The sequence below is a fragment of the Echeneis naucrates genome, chromosome 1 (assembly GCF_900963305.1).
Source record: "Echeneis naucrates chromosome 1, fEcheNa1.1, whole genome shotgun sequence".
In the NCBI taxonomy this organism is placed as follows: domain Eukaryota; kingdom Metazoa; phylum Chordata; class Actinopteri; order Carangiformes; family Echeneidae; genus Echeneis; species Echeneis naucrates.
In genome coordinates, this window is record NC_042511.1 from 22,935,062 (window position 1) to 22,960,990 (window position 25,929).

At 41.5% G+C, this 25,929-nt stretch overlaps 1 protein-coding gene across 4 annotated transcripts in view; it reads right to left on the reverse strand.

Annotated features, from left to right (window-relative positions):
- Positions 1-21,598, reverse strand: part of dclk2a (doublecortin-like kinase 2a) — a 31,392-nt gene extending 9,794 nt beyond the window's left edge. For 2 of the 4 annotated variants that reach the window (XR_003840712.1, XM_029501167.1), the window contains exons 1-6: positions 20,772-21,598; positions 16,418-16,755; positions 4,003-4,105; positions 2,543-2,641; positions 2,010-2,060; positions 764-858 (exon numbers count right to left, since the gene is read on the reverse strand). Coding sequence is in view for 3 of the 4 variants with exons in the window: in XM_029501167.1 (XP_029357027.1) it covers positions 764-858; positions 2,010-2,060; positions 2,543-2,641; positions 4,003-4,105; positions 16,418-16,755; positions 20,772-21,180 (1,095 nt within the window). In the remaining variant the exon portion in view is untranslated. Of the gene's footprint in view, positions 1-763; positions 859-2,009; positions 2,061-2,542; positions 2,642-4,002; positions 4,106-16,417; positions 16,756-16,876; positions 16,997-20,771 lie in introns of those variants that run through there. The other 2 variants (XM_029501186.1, XM_029501177.1) reach the window with 2 other exon arrangements.
- Between the last annotated feature and the right edge of the window lie 4,331 nt (positions 21,599-25,929).

Genomic DNA, 25,929 nt, shown 5'->3' on the forward strand with positions numbered 1-25,929 from the left:
GCTGGGACAAAGAAAACTTGACCTTCAAAAGGTCAGAGCTGCTGGAATAGATCTCCATACTCACTTTTCACTGCACATGAAACCATTACAGATCTAAATAATTGAATGAATTCTTGTACAGCATTAGCAGTTTTTACATTTTAAGGCTATATTTTCAAAATTAGCTGCTGCTACCTGACTGCACCATAATGTACATTACCTTAAAGCAAGTATCTATTATTTAGGCTAAAAGTGCAGTCTTCTGGGCCAAAGTAGAAAGTGTAAGAGTTTCAGGATGTCTTTTAGAACTGGGGACATCAAAAAGCTTTTTCCTCTGATAAATAACTTCTCTGTGTGGCTTCAGTTAACTGAAGCACCTCCACATGAAGGTGAGGGTGAATGAGAGGGGGGGTGCTGTGTCGCTGACATGTCGACATGACGTGTACTGACCTTCTTTACCAGGGAATTTTAAAGCTGTCAGTAAATCATAAAAATCTAATATCCTGCCAAATTAATATGGACGGATAAGTGTTTGACTGGGCTCAGAGAGGTGGAGGCTCTGCCAGCTGGATGCAGCATCTACACACTGTAGTTTAGGACTAACGCTTCTTACAGAAGAGTGAATCAGATTAGTATCTAAGACTTAACTAAAGATACATCATAGAGCTGCAACACGAGTTACGTGTCAGTCAGTGACTTCTTGACTGGACAGAGATTTATTCTCATGATAGATTCCTGCTGTTGGTGGTTACCACATGTGGCATGATGTGATATATTGTCTTACCTTAAAGCCTGGGAAAGTTCGGGGGCTGGTGGGAGATGGAGTGGAGGATTTGTTGGACTTTGGAGTTGAGATTTGGCTACTTGAGACACCATTAACTGTGTGGAGAAAAACAGAGGGAGGAGATTTACGAGAGGAGAGAGAGAGAGAGAGAGAGAGAGAGAGAGTGTTAATGATCGTGATACTGTGTCTGTTTTAATAAGTGTGACACCTCAAGTCAATTTAGATGCTGTAATAAAATTAAGTTACAAGGGTTGAAATTATGTGATAAAGTAAATGCAATTTAAATCATTTCAAACAAAATCAATCGAATGTCTAGTTGCAATTGAAATATTGAATTTTTTTTGTCATAAGATTTATTTTTATCAAGGTTTTGTTGTTTTTTTTTAAGTTTGATAAAACTGATTGCCAGCCAGCTACAGTTTGGGTGACTCATTCTTTCCAGAATACACTTTTAGTGCTTCCCTCTCTCTGGGTTTCTGGGACAAACAGAGACATAATGCGTCAAACTTAAACTCGTAGTCTCACTTCATCTGCATAAACCCGGCTGAGCTGAGGAAGATCATTTCATGGCGCCTCTAGGCTCTGTCTTTGTACTGCTGTTTCAGAGTTACCTGGGTCATAAATTCTTTTGTCTTTTGGCTATTAAAAATGGATGCTAAATCAATATTTGTGGATATAAATAAAGCAGAGGCCATTTACCATTTTATATTTCTCAAGTATAATCACGTGGAGCACCTGAGCTGTTATTGATAAAGAGCCAAGTGATGTAACTGTTCAGTGAGGGCATGATTTCATTGGCAGTGTTGAAGAGTGAGTCTAACCATCAGGTCATGCTTTTCAATCAGCAGATTCTGCAGCAGCTCTCAGATTAGTCAGATTAGATAGATGTGTTGACTTTATAGCAGCTCCAGGGCTTAGTCACAGCAACAGAGGGAGAGAAGGTCAAAAGAAAAGGGAGGTCTCCAGTTTAAACAGCTGCAATAAATAAATCAGCATGTTTTGTTTGGAATGATTAACATGAACAGAAAGCATTTGGCCTGTCAGAGTGTTTAACATGAGGTCAGGTCACAGTGAGGTTATGGTGTAAATTATGGAAGCCTGAGCAAGAAATAATTCACAAGAGGACCCGAAAAATGTGACGAGCTCATTTTACTCGATTGCCATACTGTAATTAGCAGAGTAAACGATATGGCAGGAGTGTGAGAGGCTCAACGGCGTAACTGTATGACAAGATCACAGGCCTCACCTGGAGATTTGATCGGAGACTGAGCGGTGGAGTAGTGAACAGGTCGCCTTCCTGCAGTGTGAAAAGCAAGAAAGAAATGTAAAAAAAAAAAAAAAAAAAAAAAAAAAAAAACACTTCAAGCAGAGCCTCTTACAATCAGGAACCTCTCCAATGCGTCTCCTTCAGACTTGCCTAACAGCTTGTAGAACACAAATTACTCAGCATAATGTCACCATCTCTCAATGCAGCACAGAAATTGCTTAGTCACTCATCACAGCTGTGGAGGGTTTAGGATGAGGACATAAAATAAGAAGCTATTACTGTCAACCACTAAACTACTCACACTGTCACGCTGGCATTAGATAAGTGGGATTTATTTCAGAAAGGTGAAACATGTTTTTTTCACATATGATGTAAAAATTTGTGAGACAGCAAGATGAGGGCAGAGTTCCAGCTCCAGCTTTTCTTACAGTACACAGGAATGTTTATTTATTTAACAGGGCTTGCTCAGTCCGACATGTATCTAGCGTGTGTTTGTGTGTCAGGTGTCCGACCTGCACCGGGGGACTTGCTGCGTCGTGAAGGTCCAGGGCTCTTGGCTGTTCGATTCGGAGTAGCAGAGCGGCTGTACGATGACTTCAGCACTCTGCATTCTGGAGAGACGAGACGTTCAGGGTCAATACAGAATATATTAACCTTCCTCTGTCCACAAACCTTTCTTCACCAAACGGAGTTAATGTAGGGCTATTTTTCACAACAAGCTGCTGGATGCGGCGCATGGACCTGCCAGGTGGGATGACTTCATGAGCGCTGGTCACACTTATTATGGAGACAGTGCAGCAACAAACAACAGAGGAAAACATTGTTTAGTCAAAACCAAGAAAACAGAAAAAGCAGGGGGGAATGATATGATATGAAGCTCCAGTCAGGCCTGAGCTATGTCAATATTTTAAGACTATAAATTTCAATCTATAAAGATCTGACTTGAAAGCAGTAAACGAGTCCCAAATCTGAGTCAACTTGAGTGAACTGATTATGCAAATTATAGCTCTCATTTGTGGCTGAACATCCCATCTAGTGGAGTAGGAATATTTATGGTTTAGCCAGAGTCCCAACTATCCTCTTCCCTGAAAATCTGCAGAATAGGACACAAACTCATTCTGATCAAAGTGACATGACAATAAATTGTCTTTCTGCATGATCTTTTACACAAACTGTTGCTATATTTTTATTCGTTCCATGTTTTTAGGGTAAAGTGTGTTCTGGATCTGCTGCTGAACCTGCAGCAGAGAGGAGACTGTTCCTTTTTTGTTCTTTTTGAAGACCTAATTTTTTTAAAGTGGAGCATAAGAGTGTAAGTGGGACGAAATCTCCAAACTCCTTCTGATTGCGTCCCATCAACCTGAGCAGCAGCTACCACAGCTGTTGGGATATTTCTTCCTGCTGTTAGCTCAGCAGACAAACATACAGACGGAACAGGATGTCATTACTTTGGACTGTTACTAAATTAAACTCCTTTTCCTTCCTGTGAGGTTGTCCAGTTTAAGCTGAAGGACCCCAGAGCAGTGACAGTGAGCAGATTCTCTGGTTTAAAGAGGTCAGGTCCGGTCTGTGTGCGCTCAGACTTTCACCTTTTGAGACCGAACAGAGGCATTGGATAATATAATGAAATGTACACAACGTGTATATTACATAACATTAACAAAACTGTGGCTTTTATGTGAACGCATGAATGAAATTTCACCTGAAATCAAAATGCTACCACTTTTCTCTTACATCTCCTCTGCAATTCAAAAAGCTAAATTTCACACGCTAACCCTAACCCTTTACACACGCACGGCTCTCATATCCTGTGTGTTCACTTCCAAAAGGAAAAGAGAGTTACTAGTGTTTGCAAGAGAAGAATTGTAAGGAAGTACGCACGTGCACACGCGCACACACACACACACACACACGGATACGGATGTTTAGTGTTAGCCAAGCACACCAGTCATAAAAGCTGTGGAAGCCTTACCGCTGTGATCCAACACAAAGTCATCCTGGGCATAGCGGTACTTCTCTGGGCCGCATGCTATAAACACATCATCCTCCCCAAAGAAGTCCTGCAGGCAAGTTATCTAGAGGAGGAACCGGAAGGAGAAAGGAGAGGTCAATTGATTGCAGATACGGCAGAGAAACCTTTACAACAAAATAAAAAGGTCTAATGTTTTAAACATATTTTATATCTTTGTCTCTGAGCAGTACTGTAACTTAACTTCAGCCATGGACTAAATGCGATACAACAAAAAGTCCAATATAGATATCTTGCACAAATTCAATATGATCAAGTAAAATGTAATTGCAAGTTATTCATTTCACATGTAAGGCGTGGATGATTGAGTTAGCTCACGTTGATCATTCATCATCATCATCAAGGCATTTCAAGGACATGTTTCCGCTGAACACGAGTAACCGCAGTATTTACCTGAAACCAGTTAAGATAAGTTTGGGTGATGCATGTGTTACATGAGAGACACAGAATAAGCTGCAGAATCAACGCAGAATCATCGGGGGGAAACTGTACAGTTAGCGTTGGTGCCACAGGGTCATTTGTCTCGCTTTTTCTGCCCTGTCTCAGTCTGTAATCGTCATTTTCACCGTAGCTCCCAGCACTTTTTCCCTTTACACCCACCACCCACTGCTGGAGATGGAAAGAGAAGGTACTTTTATACTACAATAAGTTCTGCCCACCCACACACAGATTATCCTTCTGTTGCTGTAGGTGGACATGTAGGAAGACGGAGAAGGAAAAGATCCGGTCATTATCCCACCCCCCATCACATGCAAGGGCACCCACACATTGGCAGACATCTCTTATGTGCACGCACACACACACACACACACACACACACACACACACGGACCTGCAATAAGAGGGGAAGTACAGTATGGCTGAAGATTATGGGCAGATGGATCCTCTGGGGGAGATTGAGGCCTGACACAGTGGGGGCGAGTGTGTGTGTGTGTGTGTGTGTGTGTGTGTGTGTGTGTGTGTGTGTGTGTGTGTGTGTGTGTGTGTGCAGGGTGGGTTATACAGTAACTAGTAGTCCAGAAAAGCTAAACGGCTACTAAACAACACAAATAACCTGCCAGGAGAACAGTACAGAAGTAGTATGTGTGTGTGAGACGATAAATATGAATGGTTTGACATCTATGGAGTGAATGTCTTTCTTTAGATGAGTGCTCACTCTGGATTTTTGGCAGCTCCTTCTAACGCCATACTGTCAGGGCACGGATATTAGAATCACCATGGCAACAGCCCACAGCGAACAGTCTGATGTAAGTTATGTCAGTGAGTGGCTGTTATATACGGATATCAGATAATAATGCTGATTTCTCTGATGTGATATTTTTCATTGGACGGAGCTCTCTGGACATTTGATTAAGGGCAACGTGAGACAGCAACACGGTGAACACTGTCCCCCAGCGGGGACATCAATAACTGTGACGACATCAGCCGTCATAGGCTCCTTGGAGACATCGTAAAAGATAACATCCAACATTTTGGGAGATGTGTTTATTTGCATGATGGATGTGAGGAAGAAGTAATGTGACATATCTGAGATGTTTTAAATCCTTTTCGCAAGGAAAAAAAACAAAAAAAACAAACAAGATCTAATGTGCTTCTTGGTAAATGTTTTATTGCTAACAGAGCCGTTTCCTGGCTAGAAAACACCTCAAGACAAAGACATCAGGCCCAGTGAGTTGTGCTGACATTTTTTTTGTTATCTTAACAGCGATATAATAATGGCTAATGTTAACTTGTTCAGACTAACATATGCATATCAGTCGGCCATCATCTGGCAGGATTTCAGGATTTTTCTACCAAAATAGTTGCCTGTCGCTGCTGAAACACACACAATGAGTGCAGTGACAGCGAACGACAACAGTTGCGTTGTGGGTCGGACATCTGAACACTGAGCTGAAACTGTTCAGCTGTGAGTGCAGGGGAGAGCTGCAGATGAGAGGGGAACATTTTCTCAGGGTTCATCGCCAACAGTGGCACACGACAGCAGTGACAAATTTGGCTTTTGCCGTCTTCTGGTGATGTTTGCAGTGATGTATTAGAGCAATGCAGAGTGTCTGCCCCTTTGTTGTACTTGTAACCACTGTGTGGTTTTAAGTTGAACTAAATTATACACTTCTGACCACGCACGTGTTGAAATAACAGGAAAGTCCTGCACATGCTGGCTTTGAGTACTTACACTGACATTATCCAACCACCAGTCACATTCAGTGATATTCATGAAGATGAGGTGGTTATTATATTCTGCCCTCGGTTACAATGTCACCAGTGTCGGTTATGATTAGATTTTTCCAGCTGCTGTAGCTAAAGCAGATTGATTTCACCCCCCCATCCTCCCCACCCCTCCACCCCTTCCTCCATCTCCTCTGTGTCCTGCAGTTCTAGAGTCTCAGTGCCAAACTAAAACATCCACTTATCTTGCACATCAATTAAATTTGTCTTGTTGGGGATCTTTTAACGAAAAGCAGTAAAAGGCAAATCTATGTGTTTGAAAGGTTTTGCTAATACTGGTGTTTTTTTTTTAAACACAGGCCAGAAAGCTTGTGCAACATGCAGAATACATAAAACACGGTGCAAACATGGATTCAATCTCTACAGAATATTGTTTGGCCCAGACTAAAAGAGTGTATGAATGTCAGACTGCATTGCCCGTGTCTCTCTCTGCTCGTGTCACCACTTGCCAGGATGAACAGCCAATGGCCCTCCATTGTCAGCACTGTCCTGCTAGGGCCTGTCGCAGCCAATCAGTGAAGTGAACTGTTGTGCGGGGCTTTGTATTGGCTGGGTGATGTGTCTTGAGGGTAAACTGAAGTTTGTCCTCCCTGATGCGACCCCCCCTCCTCCTCAGATGTCTGACTTTTTCTTGCTCTCGCCATCCGTCTGTGCCCTTCATCTCGCCTGCTGTCCTTTCTGCCCCGCTTAGCTTGGCAACAGAGAAAATACAGGCCAAGGGCTTAAAGTGTACTAACATATCAAGGAAAGGAGTCTGTTTCCAAACCTTTACCTTTGCTCAAAATCAGCACAGGAAGTGTAGTATGAAAAACAAGCCGGTTTGAACATGTGCAATAAGACAAGTTGACATTCAAGGCCTGGAAACAAACCCAGAACATATACTGAGAAAATATACTCAATCACTGCATGTAGGTCTTACGGGTGAAACAGCCATCACTTTGCTTAAATCGAGGCTTTGTTCTAAATACAATTGCCACACAACGGCAGACAGGAGCTGAGTATTCAGGGCAGTGGAGAAAAACGGCAAATGGCTGGAGAAGAGACAGAATGGCTGACAGAATGATCACAGTAATCATTAGATATAATCAGCTGCATGCAGCTCATCACCCTGAGCCAGATAAGGTGGGTGGAGTCCTCGGGGAAAGAAGAAAATAAGAGATCTAACCTCTGAACCTTTGGTGTTGGGGAAAGTCGGTCTACACACTGCTCCTGTCATACAGTAACAGCGACACATGCATTCTTTACACAACCTTTGACACCTAGAACTGTCTTGTGTAGTTAGATGCCTATTAAGTTTTTCAGGGTAATTCTTAAACTCGAGCCAACCAGGTTATTAAGTCACAGATAGAGGTTCCTTCCTGAGATGTTTGGTTCCTCTGGATTGGATTGGATTCAGTAAATCGGAGGGACGTGTAACAACTAAGACAAGGTGGCAGCAGAGGCCCAGCCACGAAAGCACAGAGAAATCCCAGCATGTCATTAACTCGTCCTGTGGATTCACTAAATTAGCCACACTGGCTTTCGCTTTTATTCAAGTTTCTTTAAATCCCTAAAACATTCAGCAGCAACCATACAGATGTAAAATGACCAAGAAACTATTGTCTGAAGAAGGTACAGATGCCATTAATATATGAAGGATATTTTATCAGGAGACAGTGACGGCACCACAGAACAAAACTGGGCCTCAGACCGAAGGAAGCGTGGTGAACTCTTCTTCACATCAGCTTGTGGCGGGTTGGCCTATCACACATTACACAGCTGTCTGCCTCTCTCTCTCCTTCTCTTCCAAGTCACAGTCACACTCAGAGACAGAAACGTTACAGCACACAACCTCAGGGAGTCTGAATGTACATGAGTGCTGAGCATTTTATATTTGAACTGTAAAGGAGGAATGAACAGAGTGGGAGTAAAGGCAAAACATGCACACACAACCTTTCTCCAAAATGAGCCTCAGTAGATCAACTTACTTATTTAGAAAGGGAGACTTGTAGAATTGCTGAGGCTTAACCAGATCCACAAGAGATGCATAGAATGTTTGTTTTTGTTTCCAATTAACATAAAGTTTAGGGGTCCAATTTCCAATTAAAAACTTACAAAGCACTTGACTTACAAGAGCCACTAGGCAATAAACACTGAAAATACAATATTGCAGCTCCAGCAAAAGTCCCCAAACGTCTGCACTAATGTCTCTTAGTGTATCTAGTTTCTCAAGGTTGTGTTACATTCAAATTAAAAGAAAATTACAAACTGTCTCAATCAAAGCTGACAAACCAAGAGTTACACCTCGAGACAACAAAGAGAGGAGATGTCCAAAGGAAGCTTCCATGTCAACATCAGATACACACTACGGTTGTTAAGATAATTTAAATAAATATCACAGGCCGCCCTGTATAAAAATATTCCTTGCATTATTATGCCAAATATTGCTGAGGCTAATGGGGTTTGCTTGGATGATTAAACTCAAGCAGACAAACAATGGTGTGTGGGCTCAAGTGCAGCCTAGCCATATCATGATGTCAACTGTCCTGCTGGGAGAGTGAAAGGCCTGCTGCAAAGAATGGAGGAGAGCCAGCCGTGGACAAACAAAACTAAACAAAACAGAGCAAGCGCTTGAGATCACACAGCACACAATGGACGCCCTCCCCTTTCTGTAGCCTCCACACGCTCTGCACAGCAGACAGCCCCGTGCCCCCCTAACACCCCCGGCTCTCTGTCGTCTGCCGCCTTTTTGTTTTCCTGTCTGTCAGTGCAGGGCTCATGCCAGCACTTGTGAAAACAGACGTGTGTGCTTTATAGATAGAATGAAGTACGTCTGATTTTTTCACCTTGGCTAATAGAAAGCATCGGTGCGGTTTGCCTGAATGGTTGTGAGTAAAAGCCATCTGCTGGGGCAAGAAAGAGGGGCTCTGGATTTGCAGGCCCATTCTTCTAAAGGCCAAAATGCCTTGGTGTAATTTGCCGTAATGCCAAGGCGGTTCTTGCCAGATGTTCCTGATCTTTTTTGACTTTCTCTGATTCCATATCTGACTGCCAGGCTTTTATTGCGAAAGTCAAGTCACGTTTATTCATGTCAAAGTTAAAAATGAAGCATTTATATTTTCACTCTCCAGATACTGATCTTTACAACACAAGGCACCCCAATTTTACCCTCAATTTTGATCAGCAAACAGAGGAAAGGCTGCTCCTACAGTATATGTGGAGAACAGACATGTTATTGATAGTGAAAACTGTATAATACACTGCATATGCAGAAAATAAACAAAAGCATATCACTGGACGTGACTGTGAATAATGCTGGATGGTCGGGGCACTGGCGTCAGATGGCGCTCTATGTTAATGACAGTCACAACAATAGGTGGGCATGCAAATTTCATGGTTGTTGACCTAAATGGCTGTGTTTAATCCAGACTTGGCCCTGAAAACGGCTCAAGCCTGACAATCACATGGAGCCGTTGTGCGGCCTCACCCCTAGCTAGTCAAGAGAGGGAGACAGTGGTACCAATCTGGGTATTACTTCCGGCAGGCCTCACCGTCCTTCCAGATAGGCTACGCAAATAATGCCATCACCTTCAACAAGATACCAAGGCTAGAAGAACTTGTTAAGAAATGGAAACCCTTTATGTGAGAGCAGCACGGCTGTGCTGACACATGGCCTGCCCTGCGTGGGCTGGTAATGGGGCCATCATCATTAGGAGTATGTCATTTGAGGTGGTGCCATGACACATCAGTGTCACGCAACCCAACACCCACCTCCGATTTACACTGCCCCCAAAAGTCAGCAACATTCTCTTTTTTAATATTCATCACTTTTCTAAGCGCCTCTACTGTATGTGGTGCTGAAGTCTCCAGTTTCCTTTAATAATCGTTTACACAAACATGCAAAGGACAACTTTAACGAAATGTCTTTCAATCGTTATGAAGCGCATCATAGGCAATGGAAGGGCACTGCCTGAGCTGGTAACAGCCATGATACTACAGTTTCATTTCTGCATCGGTCTTTGTCTTTATTTGGTATTAATACATTTTTAATTATCTAAAAAATGTGTTGGGTTGTTTTTTAGTAAATAAGAGTTACTCATGTGGTTTATTCTAAGTGAATAGCTAGAGCAGATGACTCAGCAATCAGTGCTTGGTCACACAGGAGGAATGTCACACGTGCACATGACTGTACCGCCTGTTCTCCAGTCCAAACTACAGAAAATAGGTATTTTAAGAGCATTTTTAGATGCAGTCTTCAGTTTTAAGTCAGAGTTTTGCCCAGTGCCACTCCCTGCTGCTGACTCACATCATGGTGTCACATTCTTTGAGAGTGCATGAAACTGCTGCGTTACTCAGACCTGTATGTGACCTTCATCTGTTGTTGAACTCACTGAATCCAATTTAAAACCTCTCTTTCACTCACTTAATAAAAGATTGGGAACGAGAAAAAAAGAAAAAAATCTAATTAAATTCATCAAATTAAAATTAATTCCTTCTTAAACTAGCATTGCGTAGATATGAAGAACTGTCTCTTCAATTTATTACTGAAGATACAATACATCCAATTAACCACTCGAAAGATGTACATAAACAAGAGAAGCTTAAATTGCCTCTGGCTCCCGTTCATCTGCTTGTTTTGTGTACTCGAAAAGATTTTGAAAGATTCTCAGAGAGACGAGCCTTCAGCCCTTACAGCTCAGCAGTCTGAACGGCACAGGTCTGTTTCCAGCCCCCAGTTAATGGGCAGACTGGCTGTCATCCTGATAACATCACTGAGTGAAAAGGATTGTGAAAGGCAAATGAAGTTGAGGACTTTTGTGGGGGGGGGGGGTTCCCCCCATACACACTGGTATACATGTTGCTTCCAGTGCAGCACAGTTTTTCCATCTAATACATTTCCACTGCTGTTGGAAATGTATTGTATTATATGTATTCTAACACGGAAGAGATCCTCAGAAAATGTCCCCAGCAGCAGTATCTCCTAAGGAAACGCAATTCGTTTGGAGTCAGCAAAAACATCCTGCTCACTTTCTATTACTCCTTCATGAGGAGCATCTCCACATTCTCCATAATTTTCTGGTTCCGCTCCATCAGCCTCCAGAAGTGAAACCGCCTGGAGAGTTTGACTCCCCTCAGGATGCCCCCCCCCCCCCCCCCCCCCCCCCCCCCACCTTAGACTTTTAAGAGTCAGCTCTGGACAGTTTTATATCTATTGCACATACCTGTGTTTATTGTGTATTTCTCTTGCAAGTAACACTTGTATTTTTGCACTAATCTTGCCCTGTGTATTACACTACTGTGTATTCCCTTCAATTGCCCCCTGGGGACAAATCAAGTTGTTTTTTTTGTTTTTTTTATTTGAATGTATGACAGGCAGAACTATGGTTATGTGGTCAAAAGTCCTTATGTTACAATGATTTGAATTTGTAGGACTGAGACGTAGCAAGGAAACAAATTTATACTTAGTGCTTATCTCAGCAGTTATACGCAGACCTCAGAAAATTAAAACTGCTAAATGTTTGCTCAGGAGGCCTACATCCGTTAATCTGCTACTAAATAATAGAGTTAAGTCTAAATGGCAGAGTTTCCAAGACTGGGGGGCTTTCAAGAACAATCTCACCACGATTAAAACATTTTTGAATCAACAAGTTTCTTTTTGCACTTAAATACAGTTAATACATTATGAATTTGCAATGTTTGTATCAAAGATGGAAAGTTAGATTTTTCCCTCAGCCGTTGTCAATGTCAAATGATATGTGCAGGCTTCAAGGACCGATCACTCACTCACCCTACCCACTGAGTAAGTATCCATGGAAAAATGGGATATTCAGTTATTGCTGTGTGCCATATTGATCACTAATGTTTTAATAGCTGGCTGTCACCTATTATGTATCACATTGCCAGGGGGCTGATGGCTCTGTGGAGGCAAAGGCAGGAAAAAGCCCGGACTGGATTTAGTTTCTCCCCCAAATTGCTTTGGTGTGACAGGAAAGGCGACTACACAGTAATTCATCCTCCGTCTGTTCACTGAATCTATGTTTTCTTGAGTAGGTCATCTACAGCATGTTCCCTTAATATATTTTCCAAGTTTGTGTGGATTATTTAATTAAAGTCAACAGCTCATTTGTTCGTATAGTTGCCTTTCTCTCTTCACTACACAATTATTGACACTTCTCACAGGGGCGACCGAGTGCAACACTATATCTGTGCCAATATCATCAAACACAACACCCTCCCCTTAATGTCAGCCAGCTACTCATTTTGAATTCAACAAAAACCAAGGCTGCATAAATGGCACAATGTGGCCATCTCAGTGCTGTAGTAATTTAGGAAATGTGTAAAATACATAGAAAATGCTGTAGATTCAAATTTTCATTTTAAATAAATACATTTTGTCAGCTGCTCAAATATAGTATCTAAAACCAATTCACTGCTTACACTGGGTTTCTTTTGAAACAACCAGGCCTCCACTCTTTGTCTTTTGTATCAGTCCTGAATATGTTCTACATAAAGAAAGGGAATCTAGCAAGTACTGGACTCCTAACCGTGTGCCAAAAGAATGAATACTCCGATTAAACAATGAAAAATGGGGAGATGTTATTTTCCGCCTGCCCAGACAGCTTTGAGATGTAAAATAGGGATTTTCTCCCAAAAGCAGCAGCTGATTCTGCTGGCCCTGATAACTGAGGTCTACAATTAAGATTCAGACAGAGGAGCAGCTTTGAACTGAGGAAGGAGAGTGGACAGAGATGTTCTGTGTAAAGACGCTCACTCACACATCAACATCTATGAACACATTCACGAGCAAACAAGCTCACACCTGACAGCTGCACTTTAACCCTCCCTTCCAGTTTATAAGTCTAATTATCTGGTGGTGGTCAGGGCTCCAGTGGGGGGGCATCTGTGTGCATGCGCATCAGCAGGAGGGGGGCAAGATCACAAACCGGGTAGCTGAGACCCTGTGATTTGATTTTGGAGGAGCAGATGGTATGCTGCTGCTGGAAGGCATTTGGACTGTAGGTGCGAGTGTGTGTGTGTGTGTGTGTGGAGAGCTTAAAAAAAAAAAAAAAGGCTTTTTATAGACTGTGCTGGTTTGTTCAAACTGGTTAAAATGACAGTCAGTAACACAAAGACAATATAGACCATTATGCACTAGCACCTAAAAAAAGATTTATGACTTTATTTTTTACTACTTACAAGATGGACTTAATAAACTGCCAAGTGAGTGTGCAAGCATTTAATGATGAATAACTTTGTTATGTGGTCTTCTTCATTGCCACATAGCGCCTTAACTGTTTATTCATGGGCAAAACTGAAATGTAGGCGGGAATATATGACTTTAATTCATGAAACACAACTCCCAAATGAAGAGTTGCTTCTGTACAGCTTTGGTTAGCACACTCAAACACAAATTTCCACACACACAAATGACCTTTTCAAGGCTCGTTTGTGGGGTCAAATAATAGCTTACCAATATTTAGAATGGGTTTTAACAAAAAAGCAGCGGTGTGGTTTGTGTGACATTGACACTCAGACACTCCTCTGTAACAACTGTGCGGCTTTCAGTTTTGGTTTCACTCCCTTCAAAAAGTCCATGCCGGACTCCAGCCAACTGTGGATGCCTGAGTGTGTGTGCCGTCACACTTTAACGTTGTGACAGCCTCCTCTCTCTTCAAATGACTGGTAAAAGCATCACTTGTCAACATCAGTAAGTACACAGATAGTTTGTAAGGCAGAGTGGGTCAGCACATTGTGGATGCGGTCCACAGAATCTAATACTGCGTGTAACAACGCCTGCGTGGCTCACGTCCATTGAACCTCCCCAGAGCTCAGCATCACACTATCAGAGCAGAGGATTGAACTAAATTCATGCGTGAAGCATTAATACGTGCAGCTGTGAATGATGCATTATTCCTTCTCAGCACCAACTTTTTGAACATTTCCAACCCTGACATCCTGAGTATATGAAGCCACAGCTAACCCTTCCAACCCTGCTAGTTCTAATCTCCAGCTTTTTTGGGTTCATACTTCAAATCACCTCACTTTGGCCACACCCCATTCAGCTACTTCCCAGCTGGTGTTTCATTTATGACAACTGATGGAAACACCTGCTGTGACATACTGATTGGCATTTAGCCACAAAGACATTCTTCACAAGTTTCAACAGAGGGAGAGCAGTTGTATTCTGCCCCGTTGATTCACTGTTTAAAGCCAGACTGGAGTGTATTAATAATTTTTACACAAAGCTACAGAGTGCCAAAATGAAGGCATTGCTTGGCTGGGAACTTTTTGCACCACCCTCACAGTCTCACAGGCACACAGCAAGGCTTTACAAAGCCATTACAACACACAAAGGATTCTGGGCTGGCTCTGTCAGAGGTGATAAGGATCACTATTCTCATGAGTCATTTGTCTGGACTGTCCGGTCCAGAATGTCTGCTCAAACATCAGCTGCTTTGGTTTTCACTTTTAACTGTCACTCTCTAAGCTCCATGTAAATTGTAACTATCACTGAGGAGATGCAGTTTTTTATTTTTATTTTTTTTATGTCTCTGGACTAATCTCTCTCCCAGCACTTCCATGCTGATTATATAATCTTGGACATAACCATCAAATAACATTAATTTATTAATAATTAGCACCTTTATATCAGGGGAGGTGTCCCTTTAAATATACGAAGGTTACTGCCAATAGAAATTAAAGAGTGTTGGCGCTCTGAAGTAAAAGCAACAATGCTATAGTCAAGGATACAAAAGTTCTTTCCAGTCAACTGCTATTTCTGGATTTTATGAGTAAATACATTATTTGATCAGTCACAGCTGTGTTTGTCGTGAGGCATAGCAAAATACATTACCATCAAATAAACCACAGAAGTAACCAAAAGACATAAACAGTTGATTTCAGTCTCCGACAGTTTAGACTCCAGTGAAAGCACAATTCAGTGGCCACATCATTGCCATTTGTCATTACCATAAACGCTGTTTTCACTGCTGCACTGGCAGTGCACAAGACAATCTGTCAATCAGACCCTGCAAGTCCAGTGAAGTCCTAAATGAGGCGATTATTAAACTAAAATTAAATTGAAATTATCGGTAATGATTTTCTTAATATGTTTCAGTTGTTCCAGAATTGATTATAACCAAGATTACCAGGCTATGTGGGACCAATTTATAATTCTTACTTTAGATTTAAAAAGTCATTCAGGCATTTGATAGGCAGTTGCCAAACATAATCAATGTCAACTTAAACCTCGGTCTGTCAGTAACCAGAACTCTCTTTTAGAATTTTTGTTAGACTTTTCAAAGTGGTGAAAATAACATTAGTGTATTTATCTCTGCTCTCAAACCTTCACCTTACCTTGTAAGATTTTAAAATTGGACTGTAGACAAAAAATGAGTTTCTGTGTTTGCACAGACTTATAACCACCATTCAACTCTAAAGATACTCCAGATATAATGTGGCCAAACCTTCTCATTCAGACTCTTGTTGGGCTTCCAATTTGTTCATTACATTTTATATTGTGTTCACTTGCATTTTCCTGACATTTTATAGATTTTTAAATTAGATTACTTCTAAGATGCTTTATTCTCTATATCTGTCATAAGATGTAGTGCCATTCCCTTTAATTCGACTCACCCGTTCGAATTTATTAATTCTGCGAGGTGACTTAAATTATGTAATTAATAATTATCATGGAAGGCTTCTCCCAGATGAGGTAACAATATAAATCTTTTCAATGAGGAGCACCATGTGTTCAGTCCAACCTCCCAGTGAGGCTCATTGAGAGTTTCAAATGGGAACGTTACAATGGTATATGTGTCCCACATGGATGGGATTATAGCAACAACCATCTGAAATGACTTAACAGTGGTGGCTGAAGAGGGGAGGAGTCTGTACAGATGGATATGGCATAAGGCCTGAACTCTAAAGTGTATTTGTTAGTGCCTTGTTGAAATTATTGTGGCGTGTTATTAAGCATGGATGATTAAAGGGGGTGTAATTAGCTACACTGCTGACAGAGCTGAAGCCCATCAATCACAGCAGTTTGGGAGATAAAACCATCGGCTGAAAAGCTCAGCTTTGCAGTGCCATCTGGTTTTCATATGCACGTTGTCCATGAAGTTAACGCCCTCCAACTGGTGAACGGACTCACCTGTTTGCCTTCCAAAGTGTACAGTCTCCTGACAGCTCCAGAGTCCAACTTGATAGCATCCGTGATGTCAGTAAGCACCTGCTCAAAGGAGTGCGCTGTCTTCTTGTTGAGCAGTATCCGGACCGCCTTGCGAGGTTTGACTCCACTGCGGATGACTGTGACCAGCTTTGGTTTGATGAAGTCCTTCACTTCCCGCTGCAGCTCGCTCTTCAGGGGGATGAGAGAGGAGAGGGAGCGCGATGTGCCGGTCTTGATGCCCACTGACCAGTTGGGGTTAATGTTCTTGGTGTAGTCCACACGTCGGAAGGGCTCATTGGAGGCACAGACGTAACTCTCACCTGCAGCAGAAAATTAGTCAGGGGAGAGGAAAATCAAGACAAGTGGAATATCTCAGAAACCATTTCCACATTTTAATAAGAAATACATTTGAAGTGAAATATGAAAGGCCTCTGTATCCACCTCGCATGTATGATATGAACCATTAAATGCTGCTTCTATGATCCATTAACATGAACAAGAAAGAGTTAACATTCCTCAGCTGAGACAAAAAGGCACATTGAGAGGCCAGGCCAGCATATAAAAAGTCCTCTCTCCCTTTTAGCTGTTGAGCTGCTGCACTGGCTTCCCTCCAAAACAAAGCATTTTGTTTTATCTGCCAGCATTCCATTCAAACTGTTAACATGCAAACGTTTCCCCTAAAGAACTGAGTCATGTGACAAGTACACGAGCTTGGCCGAGCAATGAAAACCACGGCAGGAATGTCTGGCGATTGTTTTGAAGGCTTTTGTGTTGGATGAGAAACTTTTGTTTCTCAATCTCGTTCTGTTCCACTCCGAGTAAGAGCGAGAGAGTGAGGAAATGTTTTCCCCTCACATACAGTCAACCCTTTCTCAATGAGGAGTCCACACACGGAGAATTAAAGCTTTCTGCAAAAAGAAACTTGTTATCATGATAAAAAAAAAAACAAAACAAAACAGGCATGATAGTTTAAAGGCACCATGTAATATAATCCTATAACCCTGCACAATAAAAATACTTGTAATCAGAACATATTCACTGTGTTTGGCTAAGTTAATTTGAGTAATACAAAATAAATAAATAAAATAAAATCCAAAAAAACAGTCTCTGAAGTTTTTGGTTGCTGGATATGTGTCAAGCCAAAAGAATCAAACCACCGTGTAAGAAAGCCATATGAGACAGCGAGTCCCACGATACCTGGCTTTATTAAGCCTGCAATTAACCAAAGGCTAATTAAAAGGCTAGGACACAGCTGAAGGGACTGAGCTATGGCTGACAACTAACACAAAACATAACTGGGCCGTATTCAGTCATTTTCAAAAATGACTGAACACCAAGATGCCCTCAGATGATGACTGGTGACAAGTGTATTCCCTGGAGTGCAGGGATCTCAGGTGCAACCTCTCTTTTGATGTGAAGGATATTTCAGCCACCCTCCATCGGCTGTCGTCCTCATGTGGACACCAGATGAGGTCAGTCTTAACAGATCTGTCTAACCAGTCCACCAGCTTTAACAGCGCCAATCACACAGCTGCCATCAGCACAAAACCAAACCAACGTTAGTAAATGGACAAAGTGGCTCCATGATCCGTTGATATTTTTAGATTTTTATTTTGGGGTTGACTCGTATGATCAGCCCAGTGCAAATTTCTCTGCAGACAAACAGTTCACATCACATCACTAAGCAACAATTTCAAATTGTCAATATTTTACTTGTTCATCTATCCACGAGACTCCATTTATTGTGTTTTACAGATCACAGAGAAATTATAAAACATCAAGGTCTAGCACTACAGTGATGCACAGGACCACAGCCTTATTTATCCACCAAGAATCACTTGGAAACGCATCATAGTTTTAGCCTGGAGCAACGTCAAATTAGACATTTAAAAATATTCATAAGTTAGTAGTCAAAGATAATTAAAAACACCATGGGTTAAACTGTCTTTAGGCAAAGATGACAAAATCTTAACTGGAATGAAAAAAACTAAACAAAACAAAACACCACCAGTGTTTTCATAAAGACAATTAAAAATTCATTTACCTAATATTTTGGTTAGTTTAAATCTAAATCAGGGGCACATCAGGGAACTGTCTTAGTGTTCTGTTGCCAGGTACAATAATACTACTGCTGGGACAAAGATTATGGTAATATTGGTTAGCTTGTAGCTTTTCTGCAGCACTCTGAATGAAGATTTTACATGCCGTGTATTATTCTAAATGGCTGTAATGAATTGGAGGAAGCCATTGTTTTCTTACACTTCTCTTGACTGCAGAACTGCAAGAATTCAGCATGAGTTTATATTTGCAGCATTTTCTTGTTGATGAACTTTATGAACAATGACTCACATTGGAGGAACATAGAGGGTTTCCTCAATTAGTGCCGTGTGCTTCATGACAGGATATTGTCACATTGTTGCCACATTGTTGATAATTACAACAAGATGTCAGAGCGAATATAAAATACTAATTGTTAATGCTTGAGTGTCTTATTTATTCAGCCAATTTGAATATGCTCGTCTGAAAGTTTAACTCTACCAACTAATGTAAAGAAACCATTTGACTTGCAAAGCTTTCCAACTAAAGTTCCTCTCCTGTTTTCAAGTACAAAGATTCAGTATCTACCAACTCTCAGTGTTGTTTTCCACCAGCACAGCAGTTCAGGTTGACTGGTTGGCCCAGTAATCCCATCAGCCATAAGGGGCACACATGTGAAGGTGTTTCATTGGCTTTGTACACAAAAGAGACCCAGCAGGCCTCAATCAATGAAGGCAGACTGCTGAGCTGTGCAGTAATGTTCATTTGCTCTTTGGATGTGTAAGTAGACAAGGAAAAGAAACTGGTGGGCAGCCCACCCGCACTCTGGTCTCAAGCTTAGAGGCTTTGGTGAAAACTAGATGTACAGAGACTGACTGACGGAGGACAATCAAATCATAAACCAACATTTTCTCACTTAGCTATGTCAGCATCTAACCATGCAAATCCTCAGGGCATCCCATCAACTGTTTTTAATGAAATTATAGTTGCAAACTCTTTTAAATAATGAAAACTATAAACAGTAGAGCAAAAACAATCGAATGTGCAACATAAATGGCTTACATTTATACATAACTACAGAAAGCAAGTCCAAGAACTTCTATGAGATTTGGGTGAACTGACCCTTTAAAGGTTTTCAGACGAAATGATCTGTTGCAGTATCAGTCAGCTCCAGGCCAAGTCAATGCACCAAAAATTAAAAAAAGAAACTTTTGCTCAGTTTGCCAAATGCTACAGAATTCAGATCAGACACTGGCCTAAATCTTCCACACACTCTCAGGGGATGGGTCATAGGAAATGAGTGGAGTACAGAGACTAAAGGTTTGGAGGGATGGGAGATAAAAATAGATGAGTATAGAAGAACAAAGACTGCATCGGGAGGTCAGTGGATCCTGAGTATGTGTGACCAAGCAGTAACCCCCCCCCCATGCTGAAAGAGGATTGCAGGCAGGTGACAGTGCAGACAGACACTGACTGGATTGAACATGAAGATTAACTTTCTGCGACGTCATCGTCCCTACTGGGAGAACAACACAGCAGGAAAGTGAAAGGGTCACTTACGGTTCTCCATTTGTGTCTACAGTGCGTAAATGCCTCTGACAATGTTTTAAAACCAAATTTGTTTCGGCTCTCAGTCCTCCAGCACCTCAGAATAAATGAGCTAATTAAGAAGATAGTTAAAACTTAATTCCCAAACTTTAAATCACATTTCCCAGTAAGATCAGTTAATTCACCGCTATACTGCAACCAAATAAACTGTGAAACAAATAAATAGTGGATTTAGGAGGGACAATTTCAAGTGCCAAGGGAGAGATCAAGATGATTTTAACAGCCAGCAGACTCAACAACACCACACACACAAACATGTGGAAGAAACCGAGCTCACAAAGAGAAAGCTCTGACCGCTCTGCAGTGGGGGGGGGGGTCTGCTGGTCTCCATTCATGGCACTGGGTTAGAAGAGTTATGTCAGTAATTTCAATTATGTGACTGCAGCAATTCTCCTCCGGTGTTCTTCAGACATAAATGGGTGGACTTCTATAGACCTGCAGCCCAAAGTAAACTTTTATATCTGACAGTGAATCAAATCTCAATAGTCATCATATTTAACCAATGTGAATATGATCTGAGTGGCATTTTAAACTTCTGGGGGTATAGTGAATATCTGCATAGGCAATTAGTCCAACATTCAAAGCAAAATGGAAGTTTAAAGCAATCTATTGTACACATGCACATTAGTTACTGATTACTATCATGATGTGGTGCCATGAAAAGGTTATCAGCTCCATCATCAGGTCTTACCCTCCACTAACTCATCCAGGCCGGTGACCTTCCTGCCTCCATCCAGAGTGTATAAAGTCCGGACCCCCTGAGGAAGATTGACGTTGTCCGACAGCGACCGTGTGAGCTCCATGAGCAGAGCATCCAGGGACCGGAACCGGTCGTTGGACACTGCGTACACCAAGCCTTTAAAATATTTGTCTCCATTGCGGTAGAATCGCACCTTTCTGGCCTTTTTCTCGGATGTGAGGGACTGCAGGGTCCGTGTGCGGTAGAAGCTGCAGTGCGCGCTGTGCGCCGGGCTGGGCACCAGACCGTTCCCCCTGGAGCCGCCGGACTGGGACCCGGACACGGAGCTGGTCCTCGGTGCCCGGTGCGGTTTGTCTCGTTCCTCAAAGTGCTCAAACTCAATACTTCTGCTCAGCGACATGTCGTCTGTCTGGCTGTCTTCGCGTTTCAAGTGAAACCCAAATCAGGAGAAAAAAAAAAAAACAAAAAAACTTTTCTCCAGCAGGCGCTGCAGGCTGGACGGCTGAGGAGGGAGGATACACGTGTGCGTCTCCAGCCTCCAACAGTCCACCCACCGTCGGATACTAGCTGATGCTGTCTACAACAGAACAGTCCACAGAAGCTGGACCCAGCTGGACCGGACCTCTCTGCCTACAAAGACGCGCAGCGGGAACAGTAATCCAGACGCCATCTGAGGATCAGCCGGTGGAGAACGGAGCAGCTGTAATTATCAGACATTGCAGTCAACTTGCTGCTAGTTTCCAAACAAGCAGGAGATCTTATTTTATTTTATTTTTTCAAACAAAACTTTGGCAAACAGCAGGCCGCCTCCCTCTCGCCTTCACATCCCGGACTGTCTGTCCGCTGCTCGGCTGTCAAATCAGCGGATAATGAGGAGCAGGCCGCCCTGCCCCAGGGTCCTAATGCCCCCTGCACCTGAGAAATAGACACCTCAGAGTGAGCTGAAGGGTGTTCACACTGTAAAAATACCTAAATGCTGAACTGAAGAAGGCTCATAGATCTTTTCTATCTCTCTCACTGCCATACAAAAAATAAAAAAAGCGCATTTGTCCACCCTCTCTCTGCATGTAGGTGACAATATACATCTACTGTGAGATGTTAACAGTTATGGGACGTGTTTTTGTTTTGTTTTGTTTTTTTGTAACGCCTATAAATGGGATAGGCTACAGTGAGGAACTTACTGGATTGTCAAAAGTAGTATCGGTGCAGCAAAAGTCCAGATTGGAAATACAAGAAAGTAATTAATCTGGCTAGCTTTCACAGTCCACAAGTGCAAAAAAAAAAAAAAAAAGAAGCAAAAAACCCACAACAGTGAGCCAAAGTAATTTGATTTGATTTGAAATGTTGCATTCACTGCTGGTCATCTGAACATCATCAACAATCCCACAAGAGAAACTAGGACTTACTAAATAACTGAATGTGACAATGTCCATTATTGTTGGGACCAGAACTGCACAACTGCAACAGCTGGGCGTGGAATATCTGCACTACTCAACAACAACAACAACAACAACAACAAAGAAACAGGGCAAACTGAGTAATGGATGGATTGGAGATAAGCTAACCGACTTATCAAATACAGCAGCCTAACCCCTGAAGCAAGCACGACAGAAACTCAGCCCGTCTCAAATGACCAGCTTGTAAATGCAGATAAGTAATTTTCAGATAGTTTCAAATACAACATAATGAAAAATAAACAATGCAGTGCAATGATTGTTTCACTAGGTCTTTTATTTGGGTTCATTTTATTTTGTTGTTGAGTCTCTTTGGTTTTACATCGTCACTGATAATGACGCAAACAGGATTTCAATTGATTAGAAACAAAATAAAGTTAGTGACCTTATTTTCTCTTGTTGTTCTTCTTCTTCTTCCATTTCATTAAAATCTTTACATCTGCAAATGTCCATCCTGAAACATCTGAGGAATTCTCTAAATCAAATGCCAGCTGTTTTGGAAGCATTGTTTGAGCCGCCTTTGGTGGAGGAAGCCATTGAGCAGAAACCTAAAATGAATATTCTTCCCCAGGCAGAGGGAAATCCTGTACAGGATGACAGAGCAGAAAATCCCTCAATGACAAGAGCCCCCTTTCTAAAATAAAACAAACAATCAGGTTGCCTGTTGAGCTTAAGCCTCCCATCACCATTTCTTCTGGTACTTTTGGTAAGCTGCTAATATAATGCCCGTTATGAGGGATTTGGGGAATAATTGTCCTCCGGCATTTGTATGAAAATCATTTAGCAGAACAATCCCAAGCTGTGCTCACTTGCAAAGCTGTGCTGGTTTCAGGATGAAATCTTAGGTATTTATTTTCCTTATTTGGAGAAATACAAAGTTAAATTTCAGAATTATTGGTAGCATATATATCTTTAAATGACTTGCTGTTACATATATAGGCCAATCAGTCACAGCAGTGTGTGTACTTGCATTATTTTTATGAGATAAACCAGTTCAGTAAACACGGTGATATAGTTTTGGGGTTGAAGATTAAAAGAGAGGAAGTGGAGCTGAAGGGATGTCAGCAGCACACAGCTCCAATATAAGGGTTGTGTGGGTTGTGACACTGAGTGCTTTTGATTTGTTTGATTGTACATTTTGAAGGTGAGAAAGAGTCGTGATTCGAGCAAAATCTCAACACACAGTCAGTGCTGTCCTGCAACTAGCCTGGACCACTAATGAGAGTTAAAATTCAAGATTGATTGTTTTGTTTTCAAAAGGTCAGGGTCAGAATATTCTTTAGGGAAATTAAAATGTGTGGTGAAATATTACACCGCCCCCTAGTGTTCACCAACAAATGATAAATAAAGTGTTTCGTTTTCATCATGATACAGTTGAGTACAATATGCATGATAATAAAATATGTAATAGACCAGATGTGGCTGGTGAGGCTACAGTCTTAGAGTATTTTTATTCCACTTTAATTAATATTCTGACTAACTGAGGGGGTTTTGTCCTGAACAGAACTGGTGACAAGGGATAACTTTACAGAGCTAAATATCAGTCGCACAGCACATATTTCACATCAAGACCACTTGGAGACATGGGCCACAACACAACTCTTTGTTGAATGGGCAAACAACAATAATCCAAAATTGTGGGTTTGGCAGTTAGCGTATCCACAACAACAACGTGACCAAGTGGGATTCCCAGGACCTAGCTCTCCCTCGGCCCCACAGGGAACCTTCCTCTGTGAATGTGTCACTCGTCAGAGTACTGAAGTCCCTGAAGAGTGCAGCTCTGGAGCCCCTTAACGGCAACCTCCCAGCCTCGCCTACCAAAGTGGCTTTTTTTCTATAAACATGATTGTTCTCACAACCTGCTCCCAGATGAGGGGATGTTAATAAGGTGACTCCTCCCCTTTCATAGAGTGGAAATAAACAGGGCAATAAACAGCGCTTAATCATACCAGGAGAATTGCTTTATATCTAAGTTTAAGGGAAAAAAAAAAGCATTACAAATCATTAAAACCCTTCAGTGAAGTGTAATTAACACTGATGTCAGTGTGAAGTCATCCTTCAGGTTTGACCTTTAACTTCTCTCACTCTCCCATACCAGTAAAACTACATTTCTATTAGGCGTCATTTCTGTCTAATTCTTGTTGCGAGTTTGGAAAGTTTGGGCATTTTATGCATTGATGGATGAATGATCCCACCACCTCTGCATGACCCTTCACGTCTTAGAATATCAATGATTTATCAGAAGTTATGCTGGAAAATAATGAAAGAAACATGCACAGTAGTTAATGACCAAAGCCACATGAATACTCTATTGTTGTATTGAAAATATTTCTTAGTTAGAATGTGGGGAGTGTAAAATAAATGGACGTTTCTCTGACTCTGAATGAGAATGCAAAGAAATTCTGCATAAACCTTGAGACCAAAGGAATGTACACCTAAATGTGCCACAGCTATAAACTGAACTGAAAATCACCCTCAGCCATGACTCACAGCAACGTTTACTAGGATAATAAAAGGGAAAGTCACACACTGCCATGGTAATTTTATGAAATCGAGCTCCTGCGATGGGCGAGGTAAATGTTCTGCAGAAAGAAATGACTAGGAAAAGCTGTCACTTTATTATTTACCTGGTATCTTGTCCAAAGTAAAAAGAGTATACATGGACAGAGGAGGGGTTAAGAAGACCGGGCACGAGCAATGATGAGGGCACTGTAGGCCCTTGTGACTATGTGGGCCAACTACGTCTCAGTTAGAAACCTTATGAAATGAATCGAGCACTCTTTGTGCCACCAAGACAAATTGAATTATAGAAGGTCACTTGAGCTTTTACGCAGTTTGGCAGCAGTGACTTTCCCACAATGACCCAATTCTCTCACACTGTGTTAAAGGTAGAACAGCCGGTGTTGCTGCCAGGTCAACAAGCATGATTCTGCAAGTACGCAGAGGCTGCAAGGTCTCAGATGTCAAGAAGCTTCTGATTAGGAAGGAAAAATTCCCTGTTCCCATAAAGAATGATACACATTGAGATCAAACTGATTTAATGCAGTCACTGATGATATGTAGCAGGCAGCAGTGATGGCAGAATGAAGGAAAAACAGAAGGACAGAAGGAAAGACAAAAAACCAGACATAGAAAACTAATGTGAAATAGCTAAAGAACACAATCAAGGATACAAGATTTTGGAGCTACATTACATCAGAAAATAACTAAGCACATTGTCAAGGCTCTTCTTCCACAGAATTTTTTTATGTGACCAGATTTTTCATAGCTGATTTTAAAATAAAAGAAAAAACGAAGAGGGCAGTGGCACGTTGCCGCACAAGTAAACAGTAAGATGCAACAATCATCACAATTATATGCTGTTGTTTTACCAAAAAAATATTTAATATAGATTTGACAAGGAATGTAAACGTTGAGGCAGAAATTTCCATGATTGCTTTTCTGAATATTCGCCAAATGTTTGCAGTTCATCATATGCAATCAAATTTTCTGTAGTCTCAAAATTCTCATTACAGATCTAAATGAATGCGTGCAAAGTTGTTTGTCATTAGGAAAGAAAATACAGTACATCACAAATGATGTACAAAATCGCACATCAAAACAAATGTATTTAAAAACATATGTAAAAAAAATACAAGGTATTGAAGGTCTCTTTCAGAGATCACTTTCCAAGTTTGACCAGAAGATGGAGATCT